Source organism: Macaca thibetana, chromosome 6 (assembly GCF_024542745.1).
Source record: "Macaca thibetana thibetana isolate TM-01 chromosome 6, ASM2454274v1, whole genome shotgun sequence".
In the NCBI taxonomy this organism is placed as follows: domain Eukaryota; kingdom Metazoa; phylum Chordata; class Mammalia; order Primates; family Cercopithecidae; genus Macaca; species Macaca thibetana.
Window position 1 is genome coordinate 171,449,949 of NC_065583.1, and position 19,411 is coordinate 171,469,359.

The following is a 19,411-nucleotide window of genomic DNA, read 5'->3' on the forward strand; positions in this document are numbered from 1 at the left end:
ACATGATTCCCATTAAGGGGACGAGCACTAGTGGCGGGTCTCAGGAGGCCCGCCTCTGCAGGATGTCCCAGATGACCCCATCCTCATGGAGGAAGTGAGAAAGCAAACACAGGGCCCAGGGCACACAACTTGCATAAGTGAGAGCAGGGTCAGGAGGGTGCCTTTGGAGGGACAGGTGCAGCACCTGGCATTGCTGAAGCTCTCAGAAGGGGACTGGGAGAAGTGGAACACCAGGGAGAGATCACAGGGTGGGCTCAGGGGGGTTCAGGGAGGCCTGGGGGCAGCCTGGCCTGCTGCCTTGGGGAGCAGACTCCGCTGGCAAACTGGCCTGAGGAGCCTCTGAACCCATCCCGTGCGATGCAGAAGTGAGAATTCCAGGCCGAGAAAGGGCCTGTGCTGAGCCCCTGGTCCAGGCTCACACACACTGTTCAGGATGCAGACACGATGACAGGGGTGGGGTGGGTGGTTCACATGGTTTTTGTCATAGGAAAGGTGCAGTGTTCTGGGGTTTTGGGGAGAGTTTCTTCACTTTCCCAAGTCTCCCGCTGACTTTCTCTGTTAAGGCTGCTGAGCTTGGAGCAGCAGTGTTTCTAGCTGGGGGGGGGGGTGGGGGTGGCATTGGAGAGCTGCAGGGAGACAGAAAGAGGCAGCCTGATTGCGGGCTGGGATGTGTCCAGCTGGGGCCAGCCCCGCTCCTCCTCCAGCACAGCTTTATTTTGTCTGGACTCCTTCACTCAGCCTGGAATATCTGGGGGCTGCCTTTAGTCCAGGGCATTGTGCTTCCTGCCACACAGGGATGTCCCCCTTCTCCCCCTCAGGTTCCATGGGGCAGCTCCTGGTGGGCTTCCCGGGGGTCCAGCGAGACTGGAACAAAGGCTCTCTGGGCCCTGTCCTGGCTCCGGAAGGCAACTGAGAAGCAAGTGGAGAAAATCCCCACAGGCAGCCCCCTGCAATGAGAAGCCTGGGTCTCACCACCTGGTGCAGCTGGGTGTCCGCCTATACATCAGCCAGGGCGCTGTCCAGATGCTAAGACGGCTGTGTAACTGCACCAGGCTGGCCCCCTTGTCACCCATCTAGGGCAGGCAAGGGCAGTGAGGATCACACTGTGATTCGTGAGAATCAGGTTAACTCAGCGCCCCCCAGACAAAGCCCCCCGCAGCCCAGGAACCACACAGCGACTGCTGGGGAGCTGCAGTTTTACAGCATGGTGGCCTGCGACTGAGTGGAGAGGGGAGTGAACCTGTGGATCCACTGAGGCTGAAGGTTCAAGATATTCATGTCAGGAGGGGATGCAGGTGAAGGAGGTCTCTCTAGACTTGGATTTTGAAGTCACCCCTGTGGTAGCTATCAACTTCACATCTAGAGCTTGTTTCCAGCCAACCATGCTGAGACTATATTGTGCAAAAACAAGGAGAAGAATCCCAAACCCCATCCCTCCAGATGGAAAGAGATTCTCGGCTGGCCAGAAGTTTCTAGAGTGCTCGGTGGGCAAGGCCAGGCACCTGCCTCTGAGGAGCTCTTGGAACATCAGGAAGCCAAGAGGTGCCGGCAGGAAGATGGTGGTGTACAGGGAGGGGCTGCGCTGTGGAAGAGATGACGGACATGGCCCGGCAAAGCCACAGAGGCCAAGATGACATGGGCACTGTGCGTCCACAAAAGACAGACCAAGTTGAGAGAGGAACAGGAGGTGAGGGACACAGGGTGAGGTGCGAGGTCACAGTTTAACACCCAGCTGTGCCATTTACTGGCTCCATGGCCTGGGAGAGTCACCAGGCATCGGTGTGCTGCTCCCTCTTCCTCCTGCCGTGGACAGGCCCATTGATGGCGCCTCCCCCAAGGGAGGGTCAAGTGGGGCTTTGCACATGAAGTACTCATCTTAGGGCTTGGCACACAGCCAGTGCTAAATATAGCCTAAGGCAAATGCAGCCCACGCAAGTTGGATGTTGTGATGTTGGCCATAGAAGCAGATGAAGGCTTTGGCCAGTGCTGATATGATCTAAGCCAGCCTCTCTCGAGCCCCTTGTGGGGGTGTGTCAGGCCAGTTGGAGTGGCCAATTGGGACACAGAGATGGCCTGGGTGAGGGATGCTAACCAGGTGCCAGGATGACGAGTCTTGCAGCCCCAACAAGCCGGGCCCTAGGCAACCCCTCACCTGCCACGCTACCCTTCTCCTGCCGGCATCTGTCTCAAGTGCACGGTCATGAACAGAACACAGGCTGGTCATAGGCAACTGATGGGCAGATCATGGGCAGGTCACAGGCAAGTCATAGGCAGAGCCTGGGCAGGTCACAGGCAGACCACGGGCAGGTCACAGGCAAGTCACAGACAAATCATGGGTGGATCCTGGGAAGGTCATAGGTGCTTCTTCCATCTGCCCCTCTTGCCCATGCTCTCGTTTCACTGTAAGAGCCCAGGTTGAAGAGCACAGGTCTCTGGTCTACCATTTCCCTCCTTAACAGAAGCAAATCCACCCCCTCATCCTAGCCCCATCCTGTGGTCATGGTCAACCTCATAGTACATCCATTTGCAGCCATACATTATTTCACTGCTGGAACATAAAGCCCTTGAAGGCAGGCCCACATCTTGGCCATTTTTGCCTCCTTCGTGGGACAAGGTCAGCAGGTGTCCCATGAAGGGCTACTGACGATATGATGAAAAGATTACTGAAAAGCCTCTGTTTGAAGGACAGAGGTCTGGAGGACAGCCCCAGTGCCTGGGTGAATCAATAAGACTGTGGTACCTGACGGCTCTGGGTTTTGGAATAAGCTGCCCCCAGCTCCCCAGAATCCCGTAGAATCCTGCAGAATCCCCCTTTCTCTCTGGCAACTCCAGAAAAAGCTATGTAAATTTTCTGTCAGAATTTCTGCTCTGTAAAATGGGACTGGGAATATCTCCTCCCATAAGTGGGTCTGTGCGTTGGAAGAGGTGGTGCAGAGCCTGCTGTGCCACGTCAACAGCTGGTGTTATGCACAGACCAGGCAGCCGGAGCACGTGTAGGACCAGCCATCCATTCCAGCGGCTGACATCCCGAGAGCAGGTGTCTGCCTCTGTCACACCAGTGGTAGTGGCTTCTCACTGGGTCCCAGTTACTGCAGGTTAAATCCAACCCCAGGGAAAGGGGCATAATGGTGAATTTTATGTGGCAATGTGGCTGTGCAGTCTTGAGGCAGAATTGCTGCTTCTCAGGGAAATCTCAGTCTTTGCTCTTAAAACCTTCATCTGACTGGATGAGGCCCACCCATATTACGGAGGGTACTCTGCTTACAGTCAATTGATTGAAATGTTAAGCACTTCACAGACGCAACATAGAAGGCCTGCCTGGCAACAATAAATAGCTTCCCAACCAAAAAGAGCCCTGTACTAGATGGATTCACAGATGAATTCTACCAGAGATACAAAGAAGAGCTGGTACCATTTCTGCTGAAACTATTCCAAACAACTGAAAAGGAGGGACTCCTTTCTAAATCGTATTATGAGGCCAGCATCATCCTGATACCAAAACCTTGCAGAGATACAACAAAAAAAGAAAACTTCAGACCTATACCTTTGATGAACACCGATGCAAAAATCCTCAATAAAATACTGGCAAACTGAATCCAGCACACATCAAGAAGCTTATCCACCATGATCAAGTGGGCTTAATCCCTGCGATGCAAGTTTGATTCAACATATGCAAATCAATGAATGTGATTCATCACATAAACAGACTAAAGACAAAAAACACGATTTATCTTAATAGATGCAGAAAAGGCCTTTAATAAAATTCAACACCCCTTCATGTTAAAAACTCTCAATAAGCTAGGTTTTGAAGGAACATACCTCAAAATAATAAGAGCCATATATGACAAACCCACAGCCAATATCACAGTGAATGGGCAAAAGCTGGAAGCATTGCCCTTGAAAACTGCCACAACAAAAGGATGCCCTCTCTCACCACTCCTCTTACACACAGTATTGAAGTTCTGGCCAGGATAATCAGGCAAGAGAAAGAAATAAAGGGTATATTCAAATAGGAAGACAAGAAGTCAACCTATCTGTATTTGCAGATGACATGATCCTACATCTAGAAAATCTCATTGTCTCAGCCCAAAACTTCTTAAGCTGATAAACAACTTCAGCATAGTCTCAGGATACAAAATCAATGTGCAAAAATTGCCAGCATTCCTATACACCAAAAGGCAAGCCGAGAGCCAAATCATGAATGAACTCCCATTCACAACTGCTACAAAAAGAATAAAATACCTAGTAATATAGCTAACAAGGGAAGTGAAGGACCTCTTGAAGGAGAACTACAAACGACTGGTCAAAGAAATCTGAGATGACACAAACAAACCATTCCATGCTCATGGATAGGAACAAGCAATATCACGAAAATGGCCATACCACCCAAAGCAATTTATAGATTCAATGCTATTCCCATTAAACTACCATTGACATTTTTCACAGAATTAGAAAAAAATCTATTTTAAAATTCATATAGAACCCGAAAAGAAACGAAATAGCCAAGACAATCATAAGCAAAAATAACAAAGCTGGAGACATTACACTAGCTGACTTCAAACTATACTACAAGGCTGCAGTACCAGCATGGTACTGGCACAGGGACAGTCTGGCACACAGACAAATGGAACTAAATAAAGAATGCAGAAATAAGATAACAAACCTACAATTGCCTGATCTTTGATAAACCTGACAAAAACAAGCAATGAGGAAAGGAATCCCTATTTAATGAATGGTGTTGAGAGAACTGGCTAGCCTTATGCAGAAAATTGAAATGGGACCCCTTCCTTACACCATATACAAAAATCAACTAAAATGGATTAGGATTAAAGACTTAAACGTAACACCCTAAGCTACAAAAACCTTAGAAGAAAATCTAGGCAATACCATTCGGGACATAGGCACGGGCAATTGTAACGAAAGCAAAAATTGACAAATGGAATCTAATTAAACTCAAGAGCTTTTGCACAGCAAAAGAAACTATCATCAGAGTGAACAGACAACCTAAGAATGGGAGACAATTTTTGCAATATATGCATCTGACAAAGGTCTAATATCCAGCATCTACAAGGAACAAATTCACACACACACAAAAAAAACAAAGAACCTCATTAAAAAGTGGGCAAATCACATGACTGGACACTTCTCAAAAGAAGACATACATGAGGCCGAAAAGTAAATGAAAAAAAGCTCAACATCACTGATCATTAGAGAAATTCAAATCAAAACCACAGTAAGATACCATCTCACACCGGTCAGAATAGTTATTATTAACACGTCAAAAAACAACAGATGCTGGCGAGGTTGTGGAGAAGAAGGAATGCTTTTACACTGTTGGTGGGAGTGTAAATGAGTTCAACCGTTGTGGAAGACAGTGTGGTGGCTCTTCAAAGACCTAGAGACAGAAACATCATTTGACCCAGAAATGCCATTACCGGGTGTATACCCAAAGGAGTAGAAATTGTTCCATTATAAAGACACATGCACGTGTATATTCATTGCAGCACTATTCACAATATCAAAGACATGATTAATTCAAATGCCCATTAGTGATAGATTGGATAAAGAAAATGTGATATATATACACCATGGAACACTATACAGCCATAAAAAGGAACAAGATCATGTCCACTGTAGGGACATGGATGGAGCTGAAAGCCATTATGCTTAGCAGACTAATGCAGGAACATAAAACCAAATACTACATTTCCTCACTTGTAAGTGGGAGCTGAATGATGAGAACATATGGACATGAGGTGGGGTGGGGACAACACACACTGGGTCCTGTCGGAGGGTGGGGGATTGGGGTAGGGGAGAGCATCAGGAAGAACAGCTAATGGATGCTGGGCTTAAAACCTAGGTGATGGGATGATCTGTGCAGCAAACCAGCATAGCACACATTTACCTATGTAACAAGCGTGCACATCCTGCACAATTTCGAACTTAAAATAAAAGTTGGAAAAAAGAAAAGAAAAAGAAAGAAAAGACACTCTGCTTGGGGCACCAGGCTGCTGTCCTGTGGAATTCAAATTAGAGGCTGCAACATCAACTTTTACCATATCTCCAGCCTGCCGGCCTGCCCTCCAAATTCCCAAACTGCCAGCCTCCACAATCCTGAGAGCCAATTTCTGAAAATAATTTCCTCCCCATCCCCCGCCCCACCAACCCTCTTGATGTCCTACTCGTTCTGCTTCTCTGAAGAAGCCTGGCTAATAGGAGTTGAGGTGGCACGGGGAGGTCCCACCTCCTTTTAATTAAATGCAGCAGGAAGCCACCATCACCAGTGGCCACCATCTCCCCTGCAGCCTCCCCTTTACTCAGGGGCACTTTCTTCTAGGCCATTTCGAGTTTTCTCCTACAGTCTAGAGCCCCATTTCCTCCGCTTTGAGACCTGTCTCCCAGTATGTTTGTTCCATCCTTTGATTTCAGAAACTAACCTTGTGAAGAATCATGAGGTAGTTCAGAAGCACACTGTACAATATAAACTTTATTATAAAGCTTCAGCAAATATAAATATCCAGGTGCCCCTTCCGAATGGAGCCACAGCGCCGGACAGGAGAACAGCAGCGGCACTGAGGATGGTGGGGGTAGGGGGGCATGCCGGAGACGCCGGGCAGATTCCCACCCAAACACCCGCGGCCTGGCTTCCCACCTGGCATTATAGAAATGGCCAGACTCACCAAAAAAAAAAAAAAAAAAAAAACAGATTAAAATCTCACAACACACAAAAACAACAAAACACAGGACTCTAAGGTTATTGTCACATCGGCTGTGTGGCTGACGTCTGCTACAGCAGAACCATAACTCTTCTCAGGATGGTAGGGTTTTGATGTAACCTATACTTCCGATCTGTCATTTACAAAGAAAAGCATGAAGAAATGGGGTTTTAAAAGGACACTCACTTGCAAATAACTGAGAAAGATAAAACATAAAATATAAAAATCTCTCCTTCAAGGCATGAATCTGAAAGAGATGGAAGCACCTTAGCAGGAATTTCATTTTTCTCATTTCCATAGGCAAAGTCCCAAATCAGAATGCAGTCCTCTGGCCCTAGAGATGACGCTGGCTCCGGCGGTGGCTCCAGGTTCCTAGTAAGAGATGCTCAGCAGCTGGGGAGGAGGAGGAGGAGCCTGGGCAGCCTCCTGGAGCTCCCCTGACCTCCACTCAGGAAGTTGGTCACTCCTGATGGCTTGAGGGGCCTCCCCAGTGGGAGGGGAGGCTGGTGAACTTGGGGGCAGATATTTTGTATGTTTTCCTTATTTCATGGCCTTTCCTTCTTTTTATAAGGCACCAGACATTAAGCAAGTTCAGCCCCGCCTGTCTTTTTGACTTGATTTAGCTGCAGTACAGGCAGGGGTGAGAGCTGCCTCTCCCGTTGTGGAGCCTGCCTTCTGCCTCACGAGCCACAGCTGTGCCTGCCAGGGTGCCACATTTCAGCCTAACAGGAGAGGCTTGTGCGCGGGGACACAGGTCTGCACGCAGGCTCACGGTGAAACGTGCATACATACACTCCTGGTCAAAGAGCCTAACACGGTTTTCTTCTTTTGGCTTTGATCTTCCTCGGATGTATTCCGACATAGATTGTACAGCTCATTTGTGGGAAATTTCCCTGCCACACAGCCACTTTCTCTGCCGTGGAAAGCTGTCCTGACTCACAGGTTGGACTTGGAGCAGGTCTTGCAGCACTGCTTGCCGTAGAACTTGTGGCTGCACATCCCGTGCGGGGGTACCAGGTAGCACCAACGGAAGTAGTCTTTGCAGAAGGCATCTGAAAACGAGCAGAGCTGCATTACTCAGTGATCCCGAGCGCAGTGGCTGATGTTGCCAGCTAATAGCTCTGTTTGGCAAATAAAAGCGCATTTGTCACACTCCGCGGCTGATGCACAAAGGCAGCCCCCCGGTCTGATGCGGGTCCTGTGGAACACATTATTTTCACAAGACCCTTCTTGGAAGCTTCCTGCAAAACTGAAATTTTCTTCTTGTGCTGAACCCACTCACTCAACCATGCATCTACCCATTGGAGTCTCTGTTGACTGAATGTCAATTCTCCAATCCTCTGGTTGAGCCAAACCACTCGCCTTCCTCGAGCCACATTATCTCTCAGAATAGCCTTAATGGGCGCCTGGCCATCTGTCTCTGCAATGCTGGGGGAATTTCTGTGTGCACAGGGATGGCATTTAGAGGGCACCCAGTTAATAAGGGAGGCTTTTGTTTAACCTAGGGAGAGAAGCTGCTTTAGTTAAGATTGATTCTTTACATACAGTGAACAACATTGATATAGGAAAGAAGTCATGCTTATGTCATGACCATCTATGTTGTCCTGGGGTGTCATGAGAGGCAGCAGGGTCAGCTCTATGGACCATTTCATTGTAGAACTGGAGAAGATGCAAAGACAGAAAAGGTAGGTCAGACGTAAGACCCTAACTCCAGGCCCTCCAAGGAACTGCTCCAGAAACCTGACATTCCAGCCCCATGCCCAGGCCATGCTGAGGGGCCCCAGGCACTCACCTTTCTTCTCTGCAATGGGGCAGAAGTGAGTGTTGCAGGCCAGGGAGGCCAAAGGCTTCTGGTGCAGGAGGCAGCCTGAGGCCGGCCGGCCCCCCACCAGGCACTGCACGGACCTCGTCTGAACGCCACCCCCACAGCTGGCTGTGCACTGCGAGAGCAACACACACATGTCACCATGGCCCCAGGCTCTCAGGCACCTGGTTAACCTCGGTGTGCCCACGTTTCTAAGAGGCCCGCTGCTGCAGGCCAGTGAGGGAAGAGTGACTTCAATGGGGAAGAGAGCCTCGTAGAGGCAGGTGGAGTTATGGTTGGCCAGGATGTGCGCGAGCGAGCCCCATCCCTGCTCACCTTTTCCAGAAGCAAGCACCAGGCATGCGCTCGGCCAGGCCTCAAGCAAAGCAGTCTAAACCAACCAGCTGACATAGCTCCTGGAACCCTTCCTGTTGTTCAGACAGAAGACAGCCTTGGCCAGTGACAGGACTTGCGCAGGCTGGGATTTGAACTGCTAGAGTTGGATGATACGGTCTCAACAGAGGGTTCCCAGGCTTGGGCTTTGTCGGGGCTGAGTTCACTTTTTTAAAAAGTAAGTATACTGACGGGTGTGGTGGCTCATGCCTGTAATCCCAGCACTTTGGGAGGCTGAGGCAGATGGATCACCTTGAGGTCAGGAGTTTGAGATCATCCTGGGCAACATAGTGAAACCCCGTCTCTATTAAAAATACAAAAAAAATTAGCTGGGTGTGATGGTGGGCACCTATAATCCCAGCTTCTTGGGAGGCTGAGGCATGAAAATTGCCTGAACCTGGGAGGCGGAGGTTGCAGTGAGCTGAGATCATGCCACAGCACTTCAGCCTGGGCAATAAGAGCAAAACTCTAACTCAATAAATAAATAAATAAATAAGCATACTGATTAAAAAAGCTGATATTCATGGATTATTATTATCTCTTCAAATTACAGGCAGCAAGGAAGGACAAACTTAGATCCCTCTGCCAATAAAGTTACGTACAAGTTATCCTTCTGATTTAAAAACATGAAAAGACTTAACATCTTGGTTTCTATTTATGGTATTTCAGAGAACACAGTTGCTGATGTTACCATCTGGGACCTGGCGCAAAGGTACTTACTTACCTGGACTGGGTTCTTCCCTAACTCTTGTCCTCAGGGCCAGCCCTTGTCACTGCTGGTTGGGGTAACCCCTCATTTCCTCTTGCCTCTCCACTTGAAAGCACTGCCCCCTCCACCCAGATCATTCAAGGTGATCTCTCTCTCTACAACTGGGAGTGGCTGGCCAAAATTAATCTCAGGTATGGATAGAAGGAGAAGTGCCTGGAAGTCTAGAGTATTTTTTGAGTGTGTCAATGATGGTTGTGTGGCCACAAGGAAACTTGTGCATATCTGGGGATAGCAGGCTTGTTCTCTGAGCCTAGCGTGAAAGAAGTAGTGCCCTTCAGGGAACGCCCTTGCCAAGCCATCCTTTCTGGTGGTCCGATGGGGAGAAGCTTGACAAGTCAATCTTTACAGTGGCACCATCACCCACATTCCCAGGCCCACCATGCATGAGGGTAGGCACTGGCAGCTGCTGGGGCTCATTTTGCTAAGGTGTTGGCATCCTATTGAAGCCTCCCCAATACTTGGAGTATCAACAGCACAGGGAGAGAGAGGGAAGGAAGGGAGTGGGCTTGGTTAGATTATCTTTCATGAGCCGGCCTAATGCACACACCACAGAACACAAGTGGGACCCATCTGAGATCAACCACTGCAAAGAAATCAGGGGATAGGCAACTAAAGAGACAGAGACACTGGAATCTGTGATTGAGTCATTTGAAAAATAAAACTACCCACTGTCTAGACTAAATCATGTAAATTGTGCTCAGACAAGGCTAGGGTTGGAATATGTTGAAAATGTAAGCAATTAAAGGAGCGCCTGCAAGAAGACTGGGTCAGATAACATTTTGGAAGTCCTGGCGCATGGTGGGCAAACAAAACAACAAAACTGTTGCTTTAAAATGCAAGGATCATACTGTGAAAAACTGGGGACACGCATGATTCTCTTTGCACCCCAAACCTACAAGAGAGTATGTCAAAGACCATTCCAGCAAGTGAAGGCATCAGGCCTGGGGCTGGTTCTCCACAGCCCAAACCAGCCTGCCAGTGAACAACCAGGGACTGAACCTTTCTGGGACCTCCTGCAATCAGAGCTTTGCAAAGTGACTTAAATCGCTGGGGACGGGATTCAGTGATGGAGCAGTCAAACATCTTTATCTGCCCATTGAGAGGAGAAAAGTTGGAGACACGAATGGCCCTGAAAGTCAGAAGCTGAAACTGTCTGTCTGGTTTTTTTTTCCTCTTTGGTTGAAGAATGGTTGAGCCCCTTAGCATGTGTCTGGAACATATCTGGGAGGCTTACTCCCTTTGCTTCAAACCCAATTTTAGCAAAAGTTGTCAACAATATATGACTATAGAAACTGGAAAAAATAATGTGGGGGAGATTCATGTTTGATTTCAGAATTATCAGGGTCACAAGGATAGAGCCAGATGCTGCCCATCACATATTACATCTTTCTGAACATTCTGCAAAACCACATTTCTGCCTTTTTTCTCCGCTGTCTGCATTCCAGACACCCTCTGAGCTCACGCAGCGCACCGAGAACCTTGGGGCTGTGGTCACTCTGCTGAGAAAGCAGGTCCCAGGAACTCATCGGTCACATCCGCCTCTATCAGTGTCTACAACATCTTTTGTTTCTTGGGTTAGATTTATTTTACGACAAGCAACTCAGGCAGAATTCCATTCTTGCTTAAGATATGCCTCAATTAGAAATCAAGAGATCTCACCATTGTTTTTGGGGTTTTTTTGTATCATTAAAACAGTTCCAAAATAATTAATATGTGGTTTGATTCATTTTTGTCACTGATTCACTTATTCAGCAGATTTTAATCACTGATATGGTTTGGCTGTGTCCCCACCCAAATCACATCTTGAACTATAGTTCCTGTAATCCCTAAGTGTCATAATCCCATAATCCCCATATGACCAGGAGGGCAGTAACTGAATCACGGGGGCAATTACCCCCATGGTAGTCTAGTGATAGCGAGTGAGTGAATTCTCACAAGATCTGATGGTTTTGTAAGGGGCTTTTCCCTCTTTCCTCAGCACTTCTCCTTGCTGCCGTCATGTGAAGAAGGACATGTTTGCTTCCCATTCCACCGTGATTGTAAGTTTCCTGAGGCCTCTCCAGTCCTGCGGAACTGTGAGTCAATCAAACCTCTTTCCTTTATAAATTGAGCATCTCAGGTATGTCTTTATTAGCAGCGTGAGAACGGGTTAATAAAATTGCCCACCTCCCCAGTACCAGGCACTGTTCTAGGCACTTGATACAAGTGATGAACACAATCAACTTGGCCCCGAGCCTTAGGACAGTTGCAAATCCTTGCTACTTATGGTGAGGTTCTTGGCCCAGCCACAGGGGCCTTGGGGGAAGCTTGTTATCAGGGTTGACTCTCAGCATCCCTGCTTCCAAGACGTACAGCATCAGAATCTGCACCATTCCCAGATGATTCCTACGTACAGGAGGTGTGAGAAGCACTCATCCTGAGAGTTTTACAATTCCCCGTGAAAAAAATTCATGGGGAAAAAGCTTCCACGTTTCTCAAAATTTTCATTTCTTTATGTAAGATGACAGACAGATGTTCAGCTGCACATTTTGGAAATATTTTGAATGTATAAAGATGGTTATATGCTTGGAGATGAAAAAGAAGAAACCTGAAAATGTATATTCACTTTTCATTCCAGGAAGAAAAAAATCCAAGTTATTCCTCAGTCTCACAGATACGATGGTTTAAAACTCAGCACAGCCATTTAGAATTCACCTTCCAGACGTTCCCTTGGATCTGTGACTTCAAAACAGATGGATCCTAAAAATCACCTGGAGCCTTGATAATCACACAGACTCCTGGGTGATGACAGAGGGGACAGGCAGGTCTGAGAGTGTCCAAGAGGCTGCAGTCCAACAGGTGTGGTGGGTAAGTCATATGACACAGCACCTTAAGGAAACATACTACTCAGTGGAAGGGGGGCCTGGGATTTGGATCTGGAAGTCAGTGCTTAGTGCTTCTTCCTCCGGCTTCATGGGATCCAACCTGAGCATCCTATCGATGAGGCAGTGAGAGGGGACACCAGGCTGTGCTGTGATGGTGACTTGCACCTGTACCTCCTACCTATCCACTGTCAGAGCCAGCTGTCCAAACCCCCATGATGGTGGCTTCACCCCCTGACTAGCAGCTCTCCAATTTGAATGTGCATTAGAATCACCCAGAGGACTTATTAAAACAGACCACAGGACCCCACCCCCAAAGGGCTCAAGCTTGAGTCAGTCTGGGTGGAGCCCGAGAGCCTGCACTTCTAACCGGGACTTTGCTGCTGCACTGCAGTGGGGGTCACACTAGGAGAGCCACCGCCCTAGGTTTTCAGAATTACACTGGGAAATGCTCTTCTGCCTTTTCTTATTTTTAGAACTGACTTCAGCCACATCTTAATCTAACAAAAGTGGTACATAGAGCCAGCATGTGCCCTGAGCAAACATTAGAGAGACTGAGACTCCTTTCCATCATTCTGGACAGATGGTTCCCCACCCTGCCCCACCCTGTCACAGCCTGCAGAGGACCTTGTGATCCCCAGTTCTACAGAGCTCTCTCCTGTCATAGACCCCTCTTCTGTACACACAGCAGTTTTACAGCGTTTGTGAGGACCTGTCTTTAAGGCTTGCCTCTCCTCCAGCTGTGAAAACTCCCCAGGGGCAGAGAAGGGTAAGCCTTGGCAGGCGTCCTATCTGAATGACTGGGGTTGATTCATCCCCCATGGGAGCGTGGGGCAGAGTGTGATACAGAAGCATTGCAGGCTCCCATGGCCATCATCGGGCTGGTTGTCCCACAGCCACCCAATCTTCCAGTGCCTTAGTAAGCCTCTTGGCCTGCGTCCCTCATGGGGGTACGCAGCACTGCCCAGTTGTCTACCCGGGGCCTGACGCCAGTCCCAGGTGAGCCCAGGGGCTCTTGCCAAGACTGTTGGATTTGGGAAATTGGGTGTGGAAAAGCATCAACGCAGTGTCCAGGGGATAGTTCTCCCCGAGGTCCTGCAAGCAGGGCCTTTTGGTCATCTTAGGACGCAATGACTTCTTCAAGAATGATGGCAGCTTCTTCTTCACCTGAAAGACCACCTTGCTGACTTTCATGCTCTAAGAGAGGCTCTGCAGATAGCCTTAGCCCCAGCCCCCTTCCAGCAAGTCTAATCCAAGACATGGACTAAGCACCAAGTTTCCTGAGCGCTGAAGTACTAGAAAACCTCTCCCTCCTAATCTTCTGTATGCTCCTGTTTCAGTGGCAGGCTCCATGCTTTTAGAGAGTTCAGCTCATGTACCAGGGATGAACCACACAACTACACAAACACTACTGGAGAATAGGAAGTCAATCCTTACCCTTAGTCATTAATAAAATAAAAGAGATGCATTTTGTATAAGAACATTTGCTTTTAGTTTTGTTTTGTTTTTCTGTTGTTGCTTTTTTTTTTTTTTGAGATGGAGTCTCACTCTGTTGCCCAGGCTGGAGTGCAGTGGTACGATCTCGGCTCACTGCAAGCTCCACCTCCTGGATTCACGCCATTCTCCTGCCTCAGCCTCTGGAGTAGCTGGGACTACAGGCACCTGCCAGCACGCCCGGCTAATTTTTGGTATTTTTAGTGGAGACGGGGTTTCACCGTGTTAGCCAGGATGGTCTCGATCTCCTGACCTCGTGATCCGCCCGCCTCGGCCTCCCAAAGTGCTGGGATTATAGGTGTGAGCCACCACGCCCAGTCTTTTTTTTTTTTTTTTTTTTTTAATTGGAGCAATTCCTCCTTGTTACATCACTGCTCTTTATGGAAAGGAGCTAGCGGGACTTGAGCCTGCCAGTCTCCCTCATGACTGAAGCTCTGGTGGCCTCTCTCCAGCATGCTCAGAGGAAGCATGACAACCTTGGGGCTTCAGCAGGGCAGAGCTCATGTCTCAGACAAAGGGAACAGAAAACAAACAAACACATGCTAATTCCTGGAGGCCACAGGCTTCACACACTTGTTTTCTTACCATGAAATCTCTCCTGAGAGGCCTGCTCTAAGTCCCCCTCTTTATTCCCCTTCCTCCTGAGGGCCTGGGTGTGCTGTCTCTCCCGGTTTAGAGCTTCTGCCCTGTAACTTCCCACTATCCCAGGACCAAATGTCCATGCTCATTTCAGGATGGGATGGCAGAGACCTCAATGGCCTTATTCACAGAAACCTCTGCTGTCCACATAACCGAGGTCGTGAATTTTTGCACAAACCCCACTGGTTCCAAATACAAACTCCCTCAAACTCAGGAGGTGTGTGTGGTGACCTTCTCTATCCAGCAGCAGGCCGGTTCATGTTTTTCTGAGCACCACATAATTTTGGAAGATGATGAGACCAGATTTACTGTGGAATTATCAGAGGTGGGAGACTAGATCAGGGTTCAGGGAATAACCCTGGGATGAACAGCGCAGTGCTCACGCAGCCTCATCGGTTGAGATGTCCATGCACTCTGTGTGTGTTTGTGTACACACGCAGGCACATGTATGCTCCTGTGTGCGCTTGGTGCAGGATGCAGTCTTATGCAGGCTTAACTGCCACGGTGGAAAATCAAATTCATTCTCTGACATGGCTGCTGCCCCTCAGTGCCCATGAGTTTCCAAATCAGTGTGTGTTCTGTCCTGGTCACAAATTGACCAAATTGTGGGCAGCTCCTAGAATGAGCCGGGGCTGCCCCACACTGCCCAGCACCGAGGGCACACCCTGTCTCTACATGTGGGGTCAGTGTCCAACAGGTGATTGCACGCAAGCCATTCCCAGACCAAATTAGCGTGGGAACAACCTGACACTAAGCCCAAATGACTGCAGTGATTTAAATCAGTCCCGGGCTGCCCTGCACCATGAAATGTGAAGATAAGCAAAACATTTAAATCAATAGAAATCCTGCAGACCAAATAATAGGAACGGCGATCTTTAGACTGTCGCAAGAATAAGCCTGTCTGGTGGCAAAGTTCAGCCAGACCCGGGCCATTCATTACTGTCTGACAATTTCCCACAGTGTGAAGGCAGAGACTTAGGCGCAAGTGCTACGGTAAACATAGCCCTTTCAGCCATTACCACCCCCAGGAAAAGTTACAACCTCAGAACGCAGCAGATGAATCATGGTGGATAAAGACTTCAGCCAGCTTATGGTAAAAACGACTTAGACAAACAGATTGAGTATCTCAGAACGGCAACAGCTATTAAAGATGCAGTTTAGGTTTTAGATGTATTTTAGGGCATACGTTAAATAATGATAAACCTTGTCTTCTACTTTCTAAATTTGCTGAAATCTCTGCAGTAAGCAGGGGGGTGGCGAACATGGGCTTGGCAGCCAGAGGACAGGGTTCAGTTTCAGGGTCCTCAGTTTCCTCTTTGTCCCTGACCCACATTTCTCACAGACAGACAGAGAAGGCAAAGTGTCTGCCTGAGAAATGCCTCGACTCAGCTGCCTAGCTCACTTGCTGTTTCACCTGGCACAAAAGACAGCAGCCTCAGAAGAAAATGAAAGGAAGGGGGCTGGGTACAGTGGCTCATGCCTGTAATCCCAGCACTTTGGGAGGCCGAGGTGGATGAATCACCTGAGGTCAGGAGTTCTAGACCAGCCTGACCAACATGGTGAAACCCCAACTCCACTAAAAAATACAAAAATTAGCTGGGCGTGGTGGCTCACAGCTGTAGTCTCAGCTACTCGGGAGGCTGAGGCAGGAGAATCCCTTGAACTGGGGAGGCGGAAATTGTAGTGAGCCAAGATCACCCCACTGCACTCCAGCCTGGTGACACAGCGAGGCTCCATCTCAAAAAAAAAAAAAAAAAAAACCCGAGAAGCAGACTGATACACAGCAATGCCGTCTCACACATGTACATCCAGAGCTCCAGTGAGCAGGGTGAAGTGTGGTGTCATTTGGAGGAGATTTTGAACTGGTTTTATTTTTGTAAAATTTTAGCTAATACTGAAGAAAGATTCCAGGGTGGATTAAATTGCTTTGGAATTTTGCTACGTCATACTCGCCTGGTTCATTGCAGCTTCCCGTGCAGGGCTGAGTTTAAGTTGGTCAGTGCTGATTTTAGGTCTCAGGTGGTGGTGGGTGTGAGTGAAGGCAAAGGGCTGCAGAGCTGGGGCTACTCCGGTTCAAGGGGAGTCAGGAAGGCCGAGAGTGGAAGAGCCAGCAAGTCCGTCCCTTCTCGATGTCCTGGCCACAGGGGCTGCGAGGCCCAGGGCCCTGAGGTCTTGATTCTGTGTCTCTTGGTTGACACAGGAGAAGTCCAAGTGCCAGCAGAAGGCACGGGCATTCAGTGAGACCCAGCCCCTGCTACTCACACACCCCTGGTCCTCATGGCTCCGGGCTAGGGCTCTGCAGCACTTAAAGCAAAAGAAGACGCTTGTCTGCAGGCAGCTGACCCTCTCTGGGGTCAGGAACAGACACAAAGAGACAAGGACACGAACAACACCCACGTGAGTTCCCTGGGGCTGCTGTAATCATTGCTACAGACTAGGGGCTTGAATCAACAGAAATTTATTCTTCCACAGTTTAGGATGCCAGAAATCCAAAATCAAGGTATGAGCAGCAGAGATGGTTCCTCCTAGAGGTCGAGGGAGAGCCCGTCATGCCTGGTCCAGAATCTGGTGGTGCTGGCAGCTCTCGGTGTTCTTTGTCATATGGGCACCACTCCGACGCCTGCCTCTGTCACCCATCACGCAGCCAGTGCCACCCACCACTTGCTCCCCACGTGAGGAGTCTCTGTGTCTTCCTGTGGTCTTCTCACGAGGACAGCCAGTCCTTGGGGTTAGTACCCACTCTAATCCAGGATGATGTCAGCCCAGGTAATTACATCTGCATCTATTTCCAATAAGTCTACATTCGGAGGTCCTGGGTGGACTTGAGTTTTGGAGACATTACTCAGCTCAGGATGCTGCCAATGAGACATGGTGTGGGGTCCCTCTCCAGACCAGTGGCGGGCTGGAAGTGGCCACAGAAAAGGGAATTGGGGGCTAGGAAGGATGAGAGATGGGCTGTGCAGTGTGGGTGGGGTCCTACAAGCTGGAGGATGGTGGACACGAGAGGAGAGGCACAGGCTTGGGGAGAGCTGGTCACTGTCAGGGACCAGTGATTCCAACTGACCAAGCATTCGGGGGATGCTTGGTTGCTGAGCTCAGCCTCCCTTGTTCACACCTTGACTCTAGCTGCCCAGCAGGCACCTGCACTGATTTCTGCACTCCTCTGCCTGCGGAGTGGCCTATGGTGGGTTTTGCCCCATTGGCAGGTCCGTCTCAGGAATTCCTCAATCCATAAAAACCCAATCAAATTGGTTACTAGGTGATCTGGCCACCTGACCGGGATGTGAACTGTGCATGACTCTTTATGAGCTCGTCTGGCCACATTCCATTTGCTTTCTCTGGCAGTGCCTCTCCCTCTTCTGATCACATGCACACACACACACACACACACACACACACACACACACACACACACACGGACATGGCCTGGATCTCCTAAACCCACACATGCACTCTCCTGCCCACCCCAAACCAGCCACGTGCTTGGGTGTGTCTGTTTCCACTTGCACCCTGGGTCAGCAGCCAGGAAGCACATGGTTGGCCAATGAGGGTTACCTTTGGCTTTTAAAGATGACACCATCACAGACAGGTCTCTCGACAGATGCACAGTATCCACGGACAATGAAAGAAATACCCAAGACAAGGGTGTGCTTTGATAGTCTGTGCTGCAGGAGGAAACTTCTCTAAAGACAGAATCTTAGTAGCTGCCGGGACTCGCTCACTGAATTTGCCTTTCCTTTAAAATTCACCATTCAGCAAATTCAGAATACTCAGTATGGGTTAGGTGCATGGCTGCCATATATATGGTATATCAAAGACAGTAAGCCCTCCTTATCTGTAGGTTGCACATCCCTGAAATCAACCAACCAAATCAACCAACTGCAGATCAAAAATATTTGAAAAAAATTTTTCACAAAATTTCAAAAAGTGCACCATTACTACACTGACTCCATGAAAATGAAATGATGTGTAGCATTGTATTAGGCATTATTAACAATCCAGAGATGGCTTAAGGCACCTGGAGGATGTGTGTAGGCTGCATGAAAATGCTGTGCTATCTTCTTTCAGGAACTTGTGCATCCTCAGATTTTGGTATCCAATTCCCATAGATAGAGAGGGATGACTGTATATGTGGTTTATGCATGTGTGTGTGTGTGTGAGTACGTATGTGTGTGAATATGCACACATGTAAATATATAGAATATACATGTAAAACATGTAGCATAACAAAGCAATCTGGATAAACATCATTTTTGATGGTTTTCATGTGATCCTATGTGCTTTGTTTGTTTGTTTGTTTTTTTGAGATGGAGTCTGTTTCTGTCACACAGACTGGGGTGCAGTGGCGTCATCCAGGCTCACTGCAACCTCTGCCTCCTGGGTTCAAGCAATTCTCCTGTTTCAGTCTCCTGAATAGCTGGGATTAAAGGCATGCACCACCACACCCAACTAATTTTTGTATTTTTTAGTAGAGATGGGGTTTCACCACGTTGGGCAGGCTGGTCTCGAACTCCTGACCTCAAGTGATCCACCTGCCTCGGCCTCCCGAAGTGCTGGGATTAGAGGGATCCTATGTGCTTTTGAGCAGCCTTGATCTATGCTGGCCTTACTAAGTTTGGGGCCCACTATGGGATGGGAGGCATGTCCAGGCAGCTGTTTTCTGTCCATACTTCTTTCAGCGCAGGCCCTGGGGGAGGTTGAGGGTGTGAGGTGCTCCCTGGGAGGACGTTCGCTC

General features: G+C 48.7%; 1 protein-coding gene across 1 annotated transcript in view; it reads right to left on the reverse strand.

Annotated features, from left to right (window-relative positions):
- Positions 1-6,469: 6,469 nt before the first annotated feature.
- Positions 6,470-19,411, reverse strand: part of ADAMTS16 (ADAM metallopeptidase with thrombospondin type 1 motif 16) — a 180,998-nt gene continuing 168,056 nt past the window's right edge. The window contains exons 21-22 of the mRNA XM_050793134.1: positions 8,509-8,656; positions 6,470-7,768 (exon numbers count right to left, since the gene is read on the reverse strand). Coding sequence (XP_050649091.1) covers positions 7,653-7,768; positions 8,509-8,656 — 264 coding nt within the window. The 3' untranslated portion in view covers positions 6,470-7,652. The remainder of the gene's footprint in view (positions 7,769-8,508; positions 8,657-19,411) is intronic.